Genomic DNA, 20,589 nt, shown 5'->3' with positions numbered 1-20,589 from the left:
AACATACGAAAACTAGTTAATGAAAAGATTTCATAAGTTATTCATCTATAAATAGAGTTAGACACATATGTAAGTAGGTTCATAGTTTTAGCCATTGAGATATAGCCATGTATTCACAAGTATGCCAAAAATCACAAAAATTCTTCTATTATATTAAATTCCACAAATATAGATCAACCATATATATGCCTCACTTTCTCATAGTACAGAAAGTATCTTTTTCATATGAAACTCAAATCACTGGTATTTTCAGATTTATGGGAAAAGTTAGTTATAAGCGTTTATATGGTCCTTAAGTCTTGAAAGTACACCAAAAACCAGTTTTCTACTTCATTTAGTCTTTGTATCATGTATCTAAATTTAAATACCCTTGGAAAATTGGAAGAATAAAGCATCAAGTTTTGCTTCTTAAAAAGCTTTGTTTAGGATATTTTACCATTTTGATGGCTGTGCTAACGTAGGGGGCTCAGATTTTGCTATTTTTAGCAGCACTCGCATTGGATTTAATTCATGATGAGGTGGTTCTATCTCAGCCATTTCTATTAAAGTGATACCCAGGGACCAAACATCAGCTTTGTAGTCATAGGGTCTGTCCTTAGATGTTTCACACATGACTACCTCAGGAGCCATCCTATGAAGACAGAGAATTGAAAGTTAAAATGGTTAACTTAAGAATAGTGATTACAAACCACATAAAAGATAGACAGTATAACCAATTACAAGGACAAAATTAATGAGTAATAATTACTGCTGATATAACTAATTCTGTAAATCCATAAAACAATACATACCAATATGGTGTGCCAATAAAGGAATCTCTTCTCTGAATTGTCCTTGTGTTTTTAGCTGATACTCCAAAATCCGCTTGAAATAAATAATCATACAAAAGTATTAATGATAGTTTTTAAGCAAAGTTCACTGTATTCAACATAGGAGAAAAGCAGATCCAGTTTTTAATAAGGCCACTCTTAGTAAAGGGTAAGCAAAATAGAATGAGAAATAACTACTCTACCATCCTAATTTTGACCACCCTCTTTCTACCACATACTCCCCCCAAAAAAACTGCCAAAGAAAAGATTCCATCATTAATACACTTCATACCACCATCTTTATATATCTTCAGATCACAAATTCTCCAGAATTGAAAAAAAAATAGTAACTTTAAAATAGACCAGTCTATCCATTTCAAAACAAATGCCAACTAGTGCTACATGTTACAATCCATGAACAAAAACATTTTCTATAGTGTGAAAAACAGAAATTATACCAAAACAGCCTTTATGACAGCATAAGTCTTGCTAACTTCCTCATTGACTTATATTACAAAAAAAAAATTAAGAGCCATGTTTTCTGATTAAACTATAGAGAACAGCAATATTATAGCTTTTTCAGTTGTTAACCCTACCTTTTCAGCTTAGAGCTCAGACAACCAGTAATAGCAACATAAAATTGTTATTGCTGCATAAATTACCTCATACCATACATATATAACTTTTAAAGTTTCATGTTTTACATGCAACAATTCTCAAAATTGAATAAATAACCAAAAATCCAGTATTAGGTGCTCACACCCCAAGGCCTGGCACAGAATATACACTCAAAAAATGGTAACTACTATTATTAATGATATCTATAATTTTAACCTTTGTGATATTTTGTTGGTAGAACTCAAAATTCATGAAATCCTGCTTTGTATTCTAATTATTTGTGTCTATTATATGGTTCTTTTCTTCTTTTTCTGACCATGTAGTTCTCCTGCTTAAAACATATTGGCAGCTACCTACTGCCTGTGGAATAAAATTCAAGCTTACTAATATGCTGTAAGAAGTCCTTCATTATATTAGATATTTCATTAATGATTTAAAATTAAATCATAAATGAATAAGCAAACAGAATATATTATACTTGGAAGATATGTTTGCAGAAGAAGCAATATAAATAGATTTATTCAGGACTCTTCACCCCTATTACCCTCACCTCCTCAACTTAGAAGCTTCTCTTACGTGTCTGTAAGAAGGAGTTGAGACCACAACGTGAATTCCTGCCAGAAGAGGTTTTGTACTCAGGTAAAGTCAGCTCCGTACTTATTCTATCATTTTCCTAGAACCTATTAACACTCTATTCTTTTTAACTTTCTCCCCTCAGAACATGACTGTGGAAGGAGGTTCAGAAATAGGCCTAAACAACGATTGTCCACAGTCAACATTCATATCTCTCTAAGCACTCTTACGAACAAGAGGTAAACTAAAGAGGGACAAAAAGGCATCTTTATTTTCTGTGCAAAGGGGAAAATTAAGGTCACTATGTGCTTTATAATTCTACTTATAATGATGTGGCATATATACACTGGTCTGTTAAAACAGCATTTTACATACTTATTTCCACTTGTAATGACATGATCTGATAAGATCATCATAAAAATTTGGTTCTTGTAATGTATTACATGGTTCTTGAGGATAGCATGGTTCTATACATCTGCATACACTTAACAGGGTATCACAGAAATGGAAGGTTCTCTGTAAGTATTTATGAATAAAACAGAAATAGCAATTGTTTTAAATGTCAAGTAACTCAAAAGTATTTTGGCATTCCTAAATCTTCAAAAATATACTTATTTTTAAAGGTATGCATTATTTTACACAAAAGTATGTTCCTGTATTCAAATACGATTTTAATACATTTACAGAAAAACATGCACCAAAAATAGATCAGAATTATAACATACTATTTCAAAACGACCTAAAAGACTTTAAAAAATGATATAAGATCTAAAAGAGTAACATAAGTCAGAATTACAAAAACTCAGAAATGAGGTGACAGAACTCAAAAAAAATTAGAAATAAAAAAATCATTTTAGAAACAAAGACTAAATTAGGAGACATGCAAGAGCAAATAAATACAACAAATTCACACCCATTACCACTTCATACCCGTTAGGATGGCTATCATCAAAAATATAGAAAATAACAAGTGTTGACAAGGATGTGAAGAAATTGGAACCCATGTGCATTGCTGGCGGGAATGTAAGACTGTGCAGCTGCTATAGAAAATGATATGGTGGTTCCTCAAAAAATTAAACATAGAATTACCATATCATCCAGCAATTCCACTTCCAGAATATCCAAAAGAACTCAAAGCAGAGACTTGAACAGATATTTGTACACCCATGTTCATAGCAGTATTATTCACAAGAGCCAAAAGGTGGAAGCAACCAAAGTGCCCATCAATGGATGAAAAGACAAACAAAATGTGGTATATACATATAACAGAATATTATTCAGCTTTAAAAAGGAAGGAAATTGACACATACAACATGAATGAATCTTGAAGACATTATGCTAAGTAAAATAACCCAGTCACAAAAGGACAAATATTGTATGATTCCACTTATATGAGGTACCTAAGTAGTCAAATTCATAGAGACAGAAAGTAGAACGGTGGTTGCCAAGGGCTGGCAGTGGGGGCAAATGAGGAGTTAGAGTTTAATGGGTACAGAGTTTCAGTCTGGGAAGATGAAAAAGTTCTGGAGATGGATAGTCATGATGGTTGCACAACAATGTGAATATACTTAATGCTACAGAACTGTACATTTAGAAATGGTTAAAATGGTAAATTTTGTTAAGTATATTTCACCACAATAATAAAAAAGGAAATGAAGAAAGATAAGAACTTGAGAGAAAGTTATAAATATTGATGATAGGCAAACCCAACAAACAGATAATAAAATTCCCTAAAGAAGAAAGTCAATGGAATACAGAACAAATAATCAAATTTGTAATGCCAGAAAACTTTCCTGTAAAAAAAAAAAAAAAAAAAAAACTTGACTATTATAAGAGCATATTTATTAGAAAAGTCAAATTATTGGTCCTTAAAAAAAATTCCTTGGCATCTAGAGAAAAAGAGCACATGACTCATAAGAGAAAAAAAATCAGGGCCAGCCCCAGGGCTTGGCAGTTAGGTGTGCGCGCTCCACTACTGGCGGCCTGGGTTCAGATCCCGGGCACGTACCAGCGCACCACTTCTCCGGCCGTGCTGAGGCCACGTCCCACATACAGCAACTAAAGGGATGTGCAACTATGACATACAACTATCTACTGGGGCTTTGGGGGGAAAAAAAAAAAAAGGAGGAGGATTGGCAATAGATGTTAGCTCAGAGCCCGTCTTCCTCAGCAAAAAAAAAAGAGGAGGATTAGCATGGATGTTAGCTCAGGGCTGATCTTCCTCACAAAAAAAAAAAAAAACAAGAAAAGAAAATCAGATTATCATCAGACTGTTCAACAACAACAATTTATGACAGAAGAAAACAGAGTGACATATTTCAGATACTCAAGAAAAGAAATGTGAGCCAAGGACTTTCTATCCAGCAAAACTGACCTTCAAAGTATAAAGGGTACAACTGTTATCATTATAGAAGAATTCAGAGAGCCCTTGCAGAGAAATCTACCAGAGAATGAACTTCAGACAACCAACATGACCAAAGAGACATCAACATAAGGACTGGTGGTGAGCATTAAATATAGAGATGAGGGTTAAAATGGGTAATCATGGGATATTGTAAATCTATCATCAACATCCTTGAGAACCAGGACTCTCAGGATAGAAGAAAGGAGATACAGATGTAATATAGAAGAGATTGGTAAAAAAAAGAAAAAAAAAAAAAAAAACAAGCTTTACCCTGAATTTGAAGAGGAAATACGTAAGAACTCAGGAAAGGCCTAGAATGATGGCCAATCCAGAAACTATAAGCATCTCTAGCACTCAAATTGTGGTCTTAAAATATCACAACCTACTAAAAGAAACCAGGGCTTCTTAAAGAAATGGCTAATTATAGGTCTGAGGCAGGAAAACACAAGATGAGCCTGAAACATCTCAACCTAACAGATAACAAGGAAGCTACCAAAAGCTACTAGAGTTATGTCAAAAAGATTAACTAGCTAACTTGAAGAGGCTCCCATTGACCAAAGATGGTACAATGAACTTTAATAAGGATAAAAACTGTAATAGATTTTATATAAAATAAAACTAAATTCATGAACTAATAACGACATTTTTTAAGATATTAGTGACTAACCAAGGATGAGAGAGAACCAATTCATTGTCTTTAAAGCTAAATAAATATAACAAAGGAATCAAGCATTTTTCCCATCTTGTCTATATGAACTATATTCCTGAGTAACCCAATAGCTGAAGGGAAGTGTCTTCCTATATAATTATTCCTAATTTTATAATTATGATAAGTGACAATAATGAAATAACTGATGAATAATTATAACAATAGTATTACCAAAAATAACAAATGAAAACAAAATGATAGAATTCATTTTGCAATCAACTCCAATCAAAAACAGATCTAGGCATTAAGCATCAAAAGCTGCTAATATTGAAAAAAAAACAAAAAGCAGACATTGTGTGCCTCCCAATGAAAGAACACAAAACCACCTAGAGTCTTGCCAAAGAATCAAACTTGAGACTGATAAGGCCTTTGAATTCATCTGCAAATTTGAAGGAAACAGGAACTTATTAAAAATCATCATGAGTAAGCAATCAGCAAAATGCTGGTTGAGGGAAACTCTACAGGTCCAACAGCCCAGGTCCTACAGATCAGTGTTTCTCAACCTTTTTTTCATCATCACTCTCCTAAGGAGTCTTTTTAGACATTTTTTCCTAATCTCTCCCGCCATGAAATTTTAATGCCACAGATATACTGTAACCTGTTTGCGTACTTTGGAGGATCACAAACTATTATAATATCTAAGATTTTTTTTTTTGCCCTCAAAAAACCAATTTTTGCTCCTTTGGGGGCAATATGACCCCCATAAGAATGCACGTCATAGATAAAATGTAAAGACAAGAAAAGGATGAAGGGGGAACCTATAAATAAAAAGAGACTTAAAAGAAAAATCAGGTTTTAAATATGAGCAAGTCTAAACTCCGATGTCTAGACATGAATACTGGGTGACAGAGCCATCAAGAAATGCAAGGAAGTGATTACTATAAAAGTCAGGATAAAGGTTCCATCTGGAGAAGGGACAGGGATTGAGATGGGGCCCATGGAAGAGGTGCTGGGGTGCCCGACAAAATTCTATTTCTTGACCGAGATGACGGTTATAAAGCTATTGTCTACACAGCTACAGTAACTAAGCCACACAATTGTTTGTGTGGTTTTCTATATCTGTGTTTATTTCACAAAAAAAGTTTAAAATTTAGTATATCAAATTATACCTGTTTAGATGTCATGATGAAGTGAAATGATTATGATCACTGGTATTAATATGGCCTTTGAATATATTTTGTCCCTTTAATATCCTTCCAAAATACACAAGTTTAGACTTCATCACCAAATTTTTTTTTTTATTCATATCTTAGGTGTACTTAAAGAGGACTTCCCTTTGTATGTGTATATATGAAATTAATTAATATCCCATCTAAAATCTACATCTATTTCTTCTTATGAAGTTATCATTTATTCCCTCAGTGTAAAATTAAAAATTCTAGGCCTTATACTTACTTTAAGCATCCTTTTCAGACCTTAAGGTAGTTACTTTTTTAATTTAGCCAAGATACCATATCTATAAAATAGAGTATAAAACTAAACATGGAAAAAGAAGCCCACTAGACATAAGTTTTGAAAATGAAGATAAAACTAAGTATAGTTTACATACTATATCATATTCTAAATGTACTATATCTACAAGTACTAAATCAATATACAAAAATTTAAGGGAAAAAAAGAATTAACCAGTCTTTTAAAAGCTTGCCTTTTTGAAAATAAAAATCCATCCTTTCTCACTTTCTTTTTAAAAGGTCTTCAAATTGCCTATACTTGCAATTCTGGGAATTAATGAATAATTATGTATCTAAGGAAGTATTTAAAAAATTAACATGGAGTAATTCTCCATGTTTCACACATTTGAGTCATAACAAAACAACGCTAAGTCATATAATACAGGGGGAAATCTCAAAGCACAAATTCAAATGTTTTATTTAAGGGAATAAACTTACCCAACTTAATATCTCCATCTAAGGTAAAAAGAATGTTGCCAGCCTTTAGATCTCTGTGGATGATTTTATTATCATGCAAGTAGTTCAATGCCTCTAAAGTCTGTTTACAAACTACTTGTATTTGCGACTCAGTTAATGGTCTCTCAAGCTCTATAAGGAAAAAGTAAACAAATCTGAATTTTTATACAGCAAAAAAATATCAGCAGGCTATATATTTCTACCATCACTGTCAAGGATCATATACAGTGAATTTATTTTAGAAGAACGAAATATCTACAAAGATTACTTTCCTCACATATTATACTCAACACTTCATTTTAGAATTTTACCACAATTATCCAAGAATATAAAAATATTAAGCTGATTTCTTAATTTACTGAACTTCCCTCAATGATAAGATATATATATGTATCAATGTTTGAAATCCTTTGATTTTTATTCAGTATAACTTGATACAAACATACGAGATATTAACATAAAGAACAAAAGGTATTTACCAAGCATCACAGCATCCACTGCTCCACCCGCACAAAATTCAATGAGGATCTGAAGGCAAATAAAAAAGCATGTGTCTAACACAACATTGAGTTGGAGTGTTTTTTCTTCAATTTAGCAAAAAAGATAAAGGAAAAGCTATCAGATCACCTAGGTTATGGAAACAATACTATGCTGACCATAAAGATTTTATTTGTCAAAAAAATTATGAGTCTTGATATACATTTGAGAAAGCACCAAGAGAACACACTGTGGAAGTATGCGCATTTTTGTTCATCACCATTTTTAGTGTCTCTGCTTCTCTAAAATTACCAGGTACAGACTTTTTATTCAGGACAGTATTATATACCCATTTCGTCACCACTGGAAGATTTTATTACTCTTCTTTTTAAGGTGACTATTGTTATTTAAGTGATTAAATATATTTTTTAACTTTACTAATAGGAATAAATCTTGAATATAGAGACTGTTTTTAGTTAAAAAACATATATATATATACAAAAGCTTCAGATCCTAGCTCAATTATCACTTCCTGATGGATGCCTTCCCAGATCTCCCTGGTACATACCACTATGTACCTTTCCTTCTTAACCCTTATCACAGTTGTAATTTTATATTTATTATGATTCTTTGATTTAATTAAATCTAGAGATTTAAATCTAAATCTCTCTATCCACTAGACTGTCCCTCACAGTTATCCAACTTTTTATTATGCAATAGTCTCAAGTAAAGATTTTATCTCTTTATTAAACTGTCTAGAAATTCATTTTCATTATAATCTCTGGAAACATTCTGCTAGAGCCCAGAACAACTACATTAGAAGACACCACACTAATAATAACTATAGATAATTTTTTTAAATTACATATCTTAACAACTTGTAACTTCCTGCTCTTTTTCCCTCTGTATAACGACACTTTACAGGTGCTTGCCAATTACAAATTGATTTCCAATTCATTATATAATTTGAAAAATACTTTGGGAGGTAGACCATTACTCATCCTATAGATGAGTAAACAGATTCATAAAGGTTAATTGACTTATTCAAGCTCCTACTCAGCAGCACCAAGATCAAAAAATATAGACCTTTTGAAACCCAGTCAGGTATTACTTGTACTACCTACTCTTCTCTCATAACACTTTGCTTCTTCCTTCAAGGAGAAAAACTAAAACTCCATTTCAAAAAGCCACCTTGATTAAATTAGTGTTAATACAGAGCAAGTGACTGGCTAGTTATTGTAACGAATATTAATATTTTATTTCCATATGTATTTATGCCTAATATTTTCTAAAAATGAACAAAATTTATACATACAGCCTTAGCCACTACTACATCATGCACTAAAGTTGGGCCTGATAATATGTAAGATAAATATTTAACATTCTAGTAAGCATTTTATAATTTATTACATGATTTACAAAAAGTTCAGGTAAGAAATCATAGACAATTTCTAGGAAAACAAAAGAAACTTTTCAAAAACTTTAATAAATGCTTAAATTTACATTACAAACAAAAGGAGACCATCTAATTTCATAATTTAGGAAATTTAATATTCTTAACCAAGTTTCTCCATTTGGGTGCAATGTCAATCAATCATGAAATAGGGTATAATCTGAAATATATACCTGAACATCTGTCAAAGCTAAGGATAATTATGTTGTTAATGACCCTCTCATCAGCAAATCAACTCTCATTCAAGTAACATAAGTAACTAAACAGAAGAGTATGTAATACATAAAAGAGGCTTTCACAACTAAACATTTTTAGGACAATTAACTCATTTCGGCTACTCCTATAGATCAACAGAAATTCTTACCCAAAGATTGTTCTCATAATAGAAGGCATCTAGAAGCTTCACTATATTTGGGTGATCACAAGATGCTAATATATCAATTTCAACCATGTAATCTTCAAGTTCTTCTTCAGATTTGGTGTCAATCACCTTTGCAGCAGCTAAAACATTGGTCTCTTTATTCTGGGCCTAAAAATGAAAATATCAGAAGTGTTACAATGCATACTTGTTTTTTAAATTTTATTTTCTATTTTTTTTTATAAACTTTATTTTTAGAGTAGTTTTAGGTTGACAGCATATTTGAGCAGAAAGTACAGAGAGTTCCCTTATACTCCCCTCCCCTACACATGCACATCCTCCCCCACTATCAACATTCTCGCACAAGAGTGGTACATTTGTTACAGTTGATGAACCTACATTGACACATCATTATCACCGAAAGACCACAGTTTACATTAGGATTAACTCCTGGTGTGCATTCTATGGGTTTTGACAAATGAATGACATGTATTCACCATTATAATATCACACAGAATAGTTTTACTGCCCTAAAAACGCTCTATGCTCTGCCTGCCTATTCATCCCTCCCTTCTTCCTAACCCCTTGCAACCACTGATCTTTTTACTGCCTCCGTAGTTTTTCTTTTCCAGAATGTAATATAGTTGGAATCATACAGTAAGCAGCCTTTTCAGATTGGCTTCTTTCACTTAGTAACATGCATTTAGGGTTCCTCCATATATTTTCATGGCTTGATAGCTCATTTCTTTTTAGCACTGAATAGTCCATTATACACGTGTGCCACAGTTTATTTATCCATTCACCTACTGAAGGCATCTTGGTTGTTTCCAAGTTTTAGCAATTATGGATAAAGCTGCTATAAACATCCATGTACAGGTTTTTGTATGGATGTAAGTTTTCAACTCCTTTGGGTAAATACCAAGGAGCACAATTACTGGACCATATGGATGAGTATGTTTAGTTTTGTAAGAAACTACCAAACTGTCTTCCAAAGTGGCTGTAACATTTTGCATTCCCAACAGCAGTGAATCAGAGTTCCTACTGCTCCACATCCTTACCAGCATTTGGTGTCGTGGGTGTGGATTTTTGTCATTCTAATAAGCATGTAGTGGTATCTCCTTGTTTTAATTTTCAATTCCCTAATGACATATAACGTCAAGCATCTTTTCATATGCTTATTGGCCATCTGTATATCTTTTTTGGTGAGGTGTCTGTCCAGATCTTTTGCCTATTTTTTAATCAGATTGTTGGTTTTCTAATTGTTACGTTTTTAACAGTTCTTTATATATTTTGAACAACAGTCCTTTATCAGATATGTTTTTCTGCAAACATTTTCTCCCACTCAGTGGTTTGCCTTCTCATTCTCTGGACATAATTTTTAAAAGATACTCTAAATATAAATATTAACTAATGCATGCTATGCACTGTGCTAAGTGCTCTATACGTACATAGGATAGAGTTTCAGATAGCAGGCTTTACTGAGTGAGACTGTTAGGGCTCAAATTCTGGTTTTGCCCCTTATTAACTGTGTTGGTTGGGGCAACTTACAAAATCCTTTTCTGTTTTAGCTTCTTCATCAGCAAAATGTATTTACACCTCATAAGTTTGTGAGAATTAAGATAATAAATATTTACCAAGTGAAAAAATATAAACATTTAATACAATGCCTGCTATAGATAGTAAGGATTCAAAAATGTGAGCTGCAATTATTACTATCATTATTGAATTCTCACAATAACCCCACGATATATTATTATCCCTACTTTAGAGGAGGATAAATAAAGTTGGAGACGTTAAAAGGATTCCCCAAGGTCATGTAGCTCGTAAGAGGTAGGATCAGGATTCAAATTCAGGTCTGTTTCCAAAGCCTTTTCTTTATCTTAATCATTACCCTTTCCAGTTTCCCTACACTTCCATCAGTTTGGTTATTTTTCGTTATTCTTAGTACTTTAATTTTTCCATTTTCTTTCTTTGGTTAAGTAACTTCTTGCCTCCATTTATTACAAATGAAAGGTTTCCAAATACATAATAGAAGCCAAGATCATTTTTTAAAAAGTTAGTAATCAGATCTTAAAATACTAATTAGGTTTTTTAAGACATTTCAATATTATACATGTTATCACTTCAGCAAAACTGCATCTATCACCTTGAAAAAAATACTAAACTTTTAAAAGCTAGTAATAAGTATTTCAGTAAATAAACAAATGTCCAAATCCCACTTTTAAGAATTTATCATAAGGAGATAATTTTACTATAAAAAATATACATACACAGAAATACACATCAAAGCACTGTTTACAGTAAGGGAAAGTGAATCAGTCTAAATGTCCATTAACAGGAACCTGCCTAAATCATTCAGTACAGTTCTACAATGGAAAATTATGCAGCCATTAAAATTAATTGACTATGGGCCGGCCCCATGGCTTAGCGGTTAAGTGCGTGCGCTCCACTGCTGGCGGCCCGGGTTCGGATCCCGGGCGCGCACCGACGCGCCGCTTCTCCGGCCATGCTGAGGCCGTGTCCCACATACAGCAACTAGAAGGATGTGCAGCTATGACATACAACTATCTACTGGGGCTTTGGGGGGAGAAATTAAAAAAAAAAAATTAATTGACTAATTAATTAATATTTCTTAAGATGGAACAGTAGCCACAGCACATCACTGAATGGGAAAAAAAGGCAACTTTTTTCCCATTTTCACATATAGATAGCTGCATAAGAAGTATCTAGAAAGACATCATCAGTCAGGATGGTGGAATTTCAGGTGCTTTTGACTTTTTCTATATTTTTCATATTGTTTGACTTTTTTTAAATGGACATGTATTTTTGTTACACTAGCAATAAAATACTAAAAAAATCAGTATACCACATATTTCTTAGGGATCTATTATCTAACCTTGGAGGTGATGATGAAAAGAATAAACAAAACAGGTATCAGCCTACATATGCGAATTTTCTTAAGTAGATTATTGCTACGGTTTACTTTCCCGAGAAAAAATAGAGGTAAAAAGTAAAACTAATTACTAATTAAGTACCGCAACGTTCAGGGTTCAGAGAATATGTTTTGGATAAAAAGATAACTGGTCATCGCTACCAGTTCATCGCTAGAATAATATTCTAATCTACCATATCTTATCAAATCTAGGATGGCTTTCAAGATACGCCACTATCTTATGTTCCATTCAGGAAGAAAAACTGCCAGTTAAACTATGACAACACTTTATCATTTAGAATTCTTATGTTATACCTTCTTTAAGAGCTCCTTTGGACATATTCAGACAAAAATTGTTATGGTGTTTCTATTATTCTTGCGCATATATAAAAATTTAAATACTTGATATTAAAGTTTGACTCTTCTGAATCGAATCACTTTTTCTCTCCGAGTTATCTAATGTCTGTGTTTTTCCACAGGATATTATTCTCTGGCCATCAAAAGCTTTGGTGATGCAGCATTTCTTAAAAGAGTGCTCTTCTACTACTGTCTCCAAAATTTTCTTTGAAGCCACTATCTCCCATTTTGCAATGATAATGCTGATACTTTCTTGACCTTACCATAGGTGCTAAAAGAAAATTTTTAGATAACAACCAGGACTCACATTCCTTCTTCAAAGGTCCTTAAATAGTTGATTGATTGAAACATCAAGGGGTTGCAACTGTGTGACACTACGGATATACCTAAGTTCACAATGCACAGGCAATGACAGATACATCGCGACCGACACCTGGCCAACAATAATATGAAGGCATCAATCAATAAAGGACATACCCCAATTTCAGAGATGTTAAAAAGTAAAAAGTCTGTCATATCTGGTGAAATACAGCATTAAGTTTGTCTCTCTAAGAAAGATACTATAGTTGAACCAATAACACTTAGAACACATCCTCCCCTAAGTCAGAGGAAATAAGCCAGTGAGAGAGAAGCCCTTCTCTCACCATTTTAATGTAACCCTGTGGAAAGAAAGAGACCAGAGAAACTGTCCTTAAAGAGGAACACTATAAAATATAAGCCCTGGTAGGAAACCAAGGATATTGTGAGTGGAGTTAAAAGTCATCTTGCTTCTGCACACTTTACTGATGTCCTGAGAGATTTTAAAGATGCATCTTTTACTTGTGAATGGAATGGCACAAAAGGGGAAAAACAACTAAAACCAGATAATCTCTAAAGTTCTTCATAGTAACAAATTTAATTATTCCATTCCCCTGGATATACTGATGAAACCAACAATGGTACTATTTGGTTTAATATAAGTAATAAATAAAAGTTACATTAGAAAGTATAGTGCCTCTTACATTACTGCTTGAAAATAATGTAATTACTCATCAGTAATTACTCATCAGTGGTTCCAGAGAACTCTGAAAATCAAAACTGAAATAAACATTGATAAGTGTGTGAAATTATACTTCAAATATAATGGATATAAAGTGTTAAAAATAAAGTCTCATCTACTACCTAAAAGCATGAAAATTCTTCACATAAAGACTTAATGAAATAACTAAACAAATCTTAATAAAAATAAGAATGCAATAACACATACCCAGATATTAATTTAAAGATATAAATTCTGGGGCCAGCCCAGTGGCGTAGCGGTTAAGTTCATGCACTCCACTTTGGCAGCCCAGGGTGCACGGGTTCAGATCCCGGGCACGGACCCATGCACCACTTCTCAAGCCATGCTGTGGCGGTGTCCCATATAAAGTAGAGGAAAATGGGCATCGATGTTAGCCCAGGGCCAATCTTCCTCAGCAAAAAGAGGAGGATTGGCAACGGATGTTAGCTCAGGGCTAATCTTGCTCACAAAAAAAAAGTAAAATAAAGATATAACTTCTATTAATAAAAAGTTTTCAGAGATCAATCATGATCACTTAACAATCACTATGTTTTTATTTTCATGAATCATGAATAGAGCTTGACCACTTTATGGAAACAAATAGGGGGCTGTAGGAAAACATAACTTATCTAAGTTTCTTGTATTGGTTTCACGTTCTAAACGAAGTAAGGTAAAAGTTATATCCTCTTATATTACTCTTCTTTTAACAGTGGTTATTTCCTGGGTGGTAAGAATACAAGTAATTTTTAAATCTTCATTTATTTTCTTTCTACATTTCTACTTTTCCTAAGTATATAATACTTTCTATAATGAGAAATATATATTAATAAAATTCTCAAGTAGAAATTGAAAGACCAGCACAGAAAATATAGATGACTTTAGTGCCACAGATGTGTTAGTCAATCAAAAGGGGATGGCCAAGGGGCCATCCCCATGGCCTAGTGGTTAAGTTCAACACGCTCCACTTCAGCGGCCTGAGTTCAGTTCCCAGGCATGAACCTATATCACTGATCGGCAGCCATGCTGTGGCGGCGACCCACATACAAATTCGAAGAAGACAGGCACAGATATTAGCTCAGGGCAAATCTTCCTCAAGCAGAAAAAAAGGGGGAAGGCCAAAAAAAAAAAAAAAAAGGATAAATATAAAAAGAATCTAAAAGACAAAGAATAAAAAGAGAGAGAAGAATTCAATCATTTCAATAATCACTGGGATTGATTCTACTGATGTGAATAATTTGATCTCAAGGTTGAGAGCTCAAAGGTGTTCTTCCTCCCACCAAGACAAGAGGTAAAACCCTAAACATCCAGTGTATAAGGACATTCAACCATAAGAAAATACAAAAACTAAACAAATAAAATCACGGTTCATGAACATCTACTACATGCAAGGCATTAGGAGCTGTAGAAAACACGACAAGCACGACACCTCACAGAAATGCAATATAAAAATCTATCAAGTATGCTCAAGAGTTGATCTGCTAAAATCAGTTCATTCTTTCAACAAACACTTATTGAGTATCTTCTCTATGTGAGGCACTGTTCCAGATGCTGACACTGTAAAAAATCTACCAAATCTCTCTGTCCTCATGGCACTTATAACTGTGGGGAGAGGACAGTCAATAGACAAATAAATGAAATAAAGAGCCTATTCTATTAGTGATTAGTACTGTGGAAAAAAATAAAGTAAGGTAATAAGAAAGATGAGGAGATGGACCAGTTGGGGGTACACAGGGAAGAGGTTACAATTTGAATAGGGTAGTTAAGTTAGACTTCACTGAGGTGATATTTGAGTACATCAAGATCAACAAAGTTCAATGATTATCTTTATGTCTTTTGAGCTATGTAGTTAAATTGGAAATGTTAGTATTTTGCAAAGAAATAGGGTATAAAAATATCAAATTATTTCAAGTATGCTATTCTATATAATAATACCCATTATGCTATTAGATGATATTATTCACTGAGCAATTACCTTTTGCCAAACACTGTTTTCTGCACTCTCCATTTACTTATTTAATCTTTGTATCAGTCAGGTCCAGCCAGGAGAAAAAAAATTGTATGGATTATTTTAATAGAGAAAATTTAATATAAGTTATTATTAACTATATTGTTAAGTAGGTAACTAAAAAGACAAAACATGAAGGATCAGGGAGGTAACAACTGCAGGAAAAAGCTACCACTCCTAGGACCAGAGTTGCCAAGGGAAGAGATTGGACTTATTAAAATTCAGAAGCTTGCAGGAAAGGTTCTGCAGAGCTGAAACTCAGATCTCTGAGAAGAGAGTACTGCTCAGCTGCTGCGGGCATCTCTGAACTTGGAAGAGGAGTCTTGTGGGACTAGGGTGCCTTTAGAGGAAGAAGGGATCAGCCAACCGGAGCTGGTGTTATGAAGGGTTATGACGAAGCTAGCTCTGTGAGTGCTGGAAAAACTACAAACTGGATTCAACTGTAGGGAAGAAGAATTTCCGCTAGGATGATGGTCATAAGTAACAAGAAAGCAGACAGGGAGCCCACAAGAAACAAAGAGAAAGGTGCAAGTCCTTTCTTCCTCCTCCTCCTTGCAGCCTCCCTCTAGTGCTCCTTGTGAAACCTAAAAGTGAGCAGCTGGCAAGGCAGACATGTGATTTGCAAAATCTTAGAACAGCATCACAAAGCAGAGCATAGAAGGGTGTGTTTCGAGCCAAAAGACAATAACAATAACTGGCATAATCCTTCTAAAACCAATGAGGAATATAGATAGGAGAACTAAGGCACAGAGTAGTAGTAAGTATTTGGGTAATAAACATCCAAAGTTCCAAAGAGCTGTTAAGTGAGAAGAAGGGGAACAGCACTGGAGAAAACATATAGTTTTAGAATGTTGATACTGTTGTTACCTGTTTGAAATTATATGTTAATTCTGGTGATATTTTCCGAGTCTTGATAAGATTTTGGTAGGAACAAGTGTGAATATTAACTAAGAGTAAAATTACTCAACATCACTTAGCAAAAATATACAGTTGATTTTCATTATTGGTGGTAGTTATGTTCTATAAAGTCACTGTAAACACTGACCTAGTGAATACTGAACCATTGCTCCTAGGGGAAACATGTACACACATCTCACATAGATTATAATCTTAAATCCTAAAAACAACTCATTCTGGTAGATTCTATTTTCTTTATTTTACAGAAGAGAAAAAGAAGTTCAGAGGTGTTATGCAACTTGCTTGAGGATGCCCCAATAACAGGCGCCAGAGTTGGGACTCAAACCCCATCCAACTGATCCCAAAGCTAGAGATTCTCGCACTATACTACACTGCCCTCTACTGTCTCCATCTTCTGGTCATCTCTGTATGAGAGCTGAGACAAGAAGGTAGAGCGTCACCTAGTTACATCTCAGCTAGGAATGTGTGGGTCTGGGGACTCACATTTTTTGCAGCTGTGCACAAGTATGCAAATGACTGTGGAAGCACTGTGTGTATAGATTTCGGGGCTACAAACAAGTTTTAGCAAGTAGACAAATTCACAAATAATGAGGATCAACTGCACATACTCCTTCCATAATGTCTATAAAATATTACAGAAATCTTTTTTTTAAAAAGCATTTTCAGGCCGGCCCCATGGCTTAGCAGTTAAGTGCGCGCGCTCCACTACTGGCAGCCGGGCTTCGGATCCCGGGTGCGCACCGACGCACTGCTTTTCCGGCCATGCTGAGGCCGCGTCCCACATACAGCAACTAGAAGGATATGCAGCTATGACATACAACTATCTACTGGGGCTTTGGGGGAAAAAAAAAGGAGGAGGATTGGCAATAGATGTTAGCTCGGAGCCAGTCTTCCTCAGCAAAAAGAGGAGGATTAGCATGGATGTTAGCTCAGGGCTGATCTTCCTCACAAAAAAAAAAAAAAAAGGCATTTTCTTGTCATTTCCTGAATTCTGCAATGGAGAAAGAACTATACTTTATATTCTCGTTATATTCCCAAACACTGTTTTATTTATATTGTTCTGGTTATTTATTCAAAAGTTAGTCATTGGTCAGTCAAGATACCAACAACAAAATGTCAGTAATAAGTTAATGTTGGTCACATCTGCAGTTTCCAAAATGTTTTACCAATTCTCAGATCACACAGCTTTGTCACTTATTTCAAGGACTTGCTGACTCTGAGCAGCATGAATAAACTGAAACATTATTGACAATTATGTGATAGATAAGCCAAGGAAATCTGCATAGGCTGCATAGTTGAAAAGATAGAAAAGTGAGAACACACAAAGACAAGACAATCCCAAAAAATATTTAAAAATAAGACAAAGATGTACTACTTCTGGAAATTAATTCAAGAAAAACAAAGGCTTTTAAATGGTAAGGAAGATCATTTCCACACAAATATTCTCAATGTTAAATTATGAAAGTAAAGGGCCAAAATATGTGGCTGTCAAGGTAAGGAACTCATCACAAATACTAAGATTTTTCAAGAAAAGAAAAAGAAAAGCCAGCATGTTAAAGTTATTGTTAAAGTCCCAAGTTTCAGTTACCTTTTTAAAACATAAATGTATATGTGCTAGGAATTTGGACTTCACATGGTATTGAGTACAAAGCATAATGTAGCATTTAATAAACGCCAACTGGGCCGGCCCCATGGCTTAGCGGTTAAGTGCACGCGCTCCGCTGCTGGTGGCCCAGGTTCGGATCCCGGGCATGCACCAACGCACTGCTTCTCCAGCCATGCTGAGGTCGTGTCCCACGTACAGCAACTAGAAGGATGTGCAGCTATGACGTACAACTATCTACTGGGGTTTTGGGAGGAAAAATAAATAAATAAAATTATTTAAAAAAATAATAATAAACGCCAACTGACTTTAGCAACATAGTATAGAAATAGTTGCCTGACCAGAGAGGAGGCTTTGTTTCTCCTTTCACAGAAAGAGAGAGAAAGAAAAAAATGAACGAATATATAGAAGGTGGAAAAAATCATCAAAAGGAGAACTGTTAAGTGAAATAAAGCAATGTGCAAAAGAGTATTTAAAAGTATGACCCTTTACTTTTTTATTTTGAAAAATTCAAACCTACAGAGAAGTTGAGTGAACAGAACAGTGAACATCCATATACTCCTCACCCAGAGTCACCAACTATTAACATTTTGTCACACTTGCTTTTCTCACTCACACACACACACATACACACACCCATGCGTTCATATATTTTACAAAGATATGTATGCATTTCTTTTTTACCATACCATTTGCAAGTAAGCTGCACTTCACTCCCAAAAACGTCAGCATATATCTCCTAAGAACAAAGACATTCTCCTACATAACCACAATATAACTAACATGCCCAAAGAATTTAACATTGATATAATATCTAATATATACTCCATACTCAAATTTCCTCAAAAGTCTAAAAAAAATCCTTTATTGTTTACATTCTTAGAAGTCCAAACTATTGATTTGTAGAATACTCCACTATCTGGATTTGTCTGATTGTTTCCTCATTATTAGAGTCAGGTTAGTATTCTTGTCAAAAATATTTACATTAGGTGATTATATATTTCCCATCGAATTACATCAGAAAACACAGTTTGTCCTATTACTGATGATTAACCCTAGGTTTGATCACTAGGGTCACTTGATTAAGACAGTATCCACCAGATCTCTCTACTGTAAAAGTACCTTATGGGGTGATACTTTGAAACCAGGTGTATATATCATGTTCCTCTACAACCTTTCACACAATGATTTTAGCATCCATCAAAAATCTTTGCCTGAATTACTATAGTGTGGTTGCAAAACAGTGGTTTTTCTAATTTTATCAATATTTATATATTAACTAACTAGCACTCCTCTATTAGGTTATTATTTTGTTGCTGATATTTTTGTTGTTCAAAACTATCCTGTATCCTTTGGCACGTCCCCCTTAGTTTTCGAGCATATACTTGTTTTCTGGTACAAGATATTCCAGGCTCCCTTGGAAAAAAACAAGTAGTGAGAGGCTTTTACTTTTCAATTTTATTATTTTTGTACTTCCTATCCCAGACCTAGATTAGCCATTTCAACGAGCCCTGGTTCCTTGTAGCGGGGAATGGTATTTAGAAACCAAGATCTAAGAATACTAGGTATCATTATTTCTAGGCCTTTTCAGAGGAGAATAACAATGTATGCATGCGTTGTGTGTGTGCGCGCACACACACGTACATATGTGTGTGTTATCATGAGTTCAAACTGAAACCTCCGATTCAAAAGTCAACATCACAGGGCTCTTCCTTACTTTCCCCACATTCCAAGTTTATAACTATTTTCTCCCAGCGTTAACAAGCCTAATTCCTAAAATATCAATATATTAACTCATTTGCTCTATCCTATAATACATATAAAGTATTTTCAGAATTATGATATTAATATCACTACTAGCAACAAACCTATTTAATAAAGTTCAAGAATTTGCCATTTTTACCCTTTAAATATATCCCACTAGTCAGAGCACTCTATTCACGTTATTTGAAGCTCTTCTTCTGTTTGATCATATTATCAATTTGATACGCAGTTAAGTTCACTTGTATATATGTATGTATGTAAATATATTTTCAGTTTTACAAATAGGCATTCATATATATGCCCACATAGGCATAAAATTTTACCTGAAAGGACAGACAAGAAATTGTTACAGTGGCTGACTTTGGGAAAAAAGACTGGTGGGGAAGGCTTTAATTTTTCAATTGTAACATTTTTTATACTGTTCAAATTTCTAACCATATTAGTATCCCCTTGAGTTTTTTTTAATTACTAACAAAAGTTATCTGAATGGTAGAATTTTTTTTTTATATTCTTCTTTATATTTTGCTATATTCTCAAAATAATAGTATTTAAATTTCTAGAAATAGATAAAATATACTTTTGGTTTTTGGGGAAGGAATAGAGCCTCATATCAATCCACAGAGAAAATTAAATTCTAGATGAATTAAAAGTAAAATTCTTTAT

General features: G+C 34.0%; 1 protein-coding gene across 2 annotated transcripts in view; it reads right to left on the bottom strand.

Annotated features, from left to right (window-relative positions):
• SLK (STE20 like kinase) overlaps positions 1-20,589 on the bottom strand; it is a 56,398-nt gene that overhangs the window by 27,572 nt on the left and 8,237 nt on the right. For both annotated transcript variants that reach the window (XM_004428043.3, XM_004428044.3), the window contains exons 2-6: positions 9,315-9,479; positions 7,500-7,548; positions 7,003-7,152; positions 792-864; positions 437-631 (exon numbers count right to left, since the gene is read on the bottom strand). In XM_004428043.3, coding sequence (XP_004428100.1) covers positions 437-631; positions 792-864; positions 7,003-7,152; positions 7,500-7,548; positions 9,315-9,479 — 632 coding nt within the window. The remainder of the gene's footprint in view (positions 1-436; positions 632-791; positions 865-7,002; positions 7,153-7,499; positions 7,549-9,314; positions 9,480-20,589) is intronic.

The sequence above is a fragment of the Ceratotherium simum genome, chromosome 6, assembly GCF_057802395.1.
Source record: "Ceratotherium simum simum isolate JZ-2026a chromosome 6, ASM5780239v1, whole genome shotgun sequence".
Lineage (NCBI taxonomy): Eukaryota > Metazoa > Chordata > Mammalia > Perissodactyla > Rhinocerotidae > Ceratotherium > Ceratotherium simum.
Note: the sequence above shows the minus strand (reverse complement) of the source record. Positions and strands in the feature narration are given on the sequence as shown.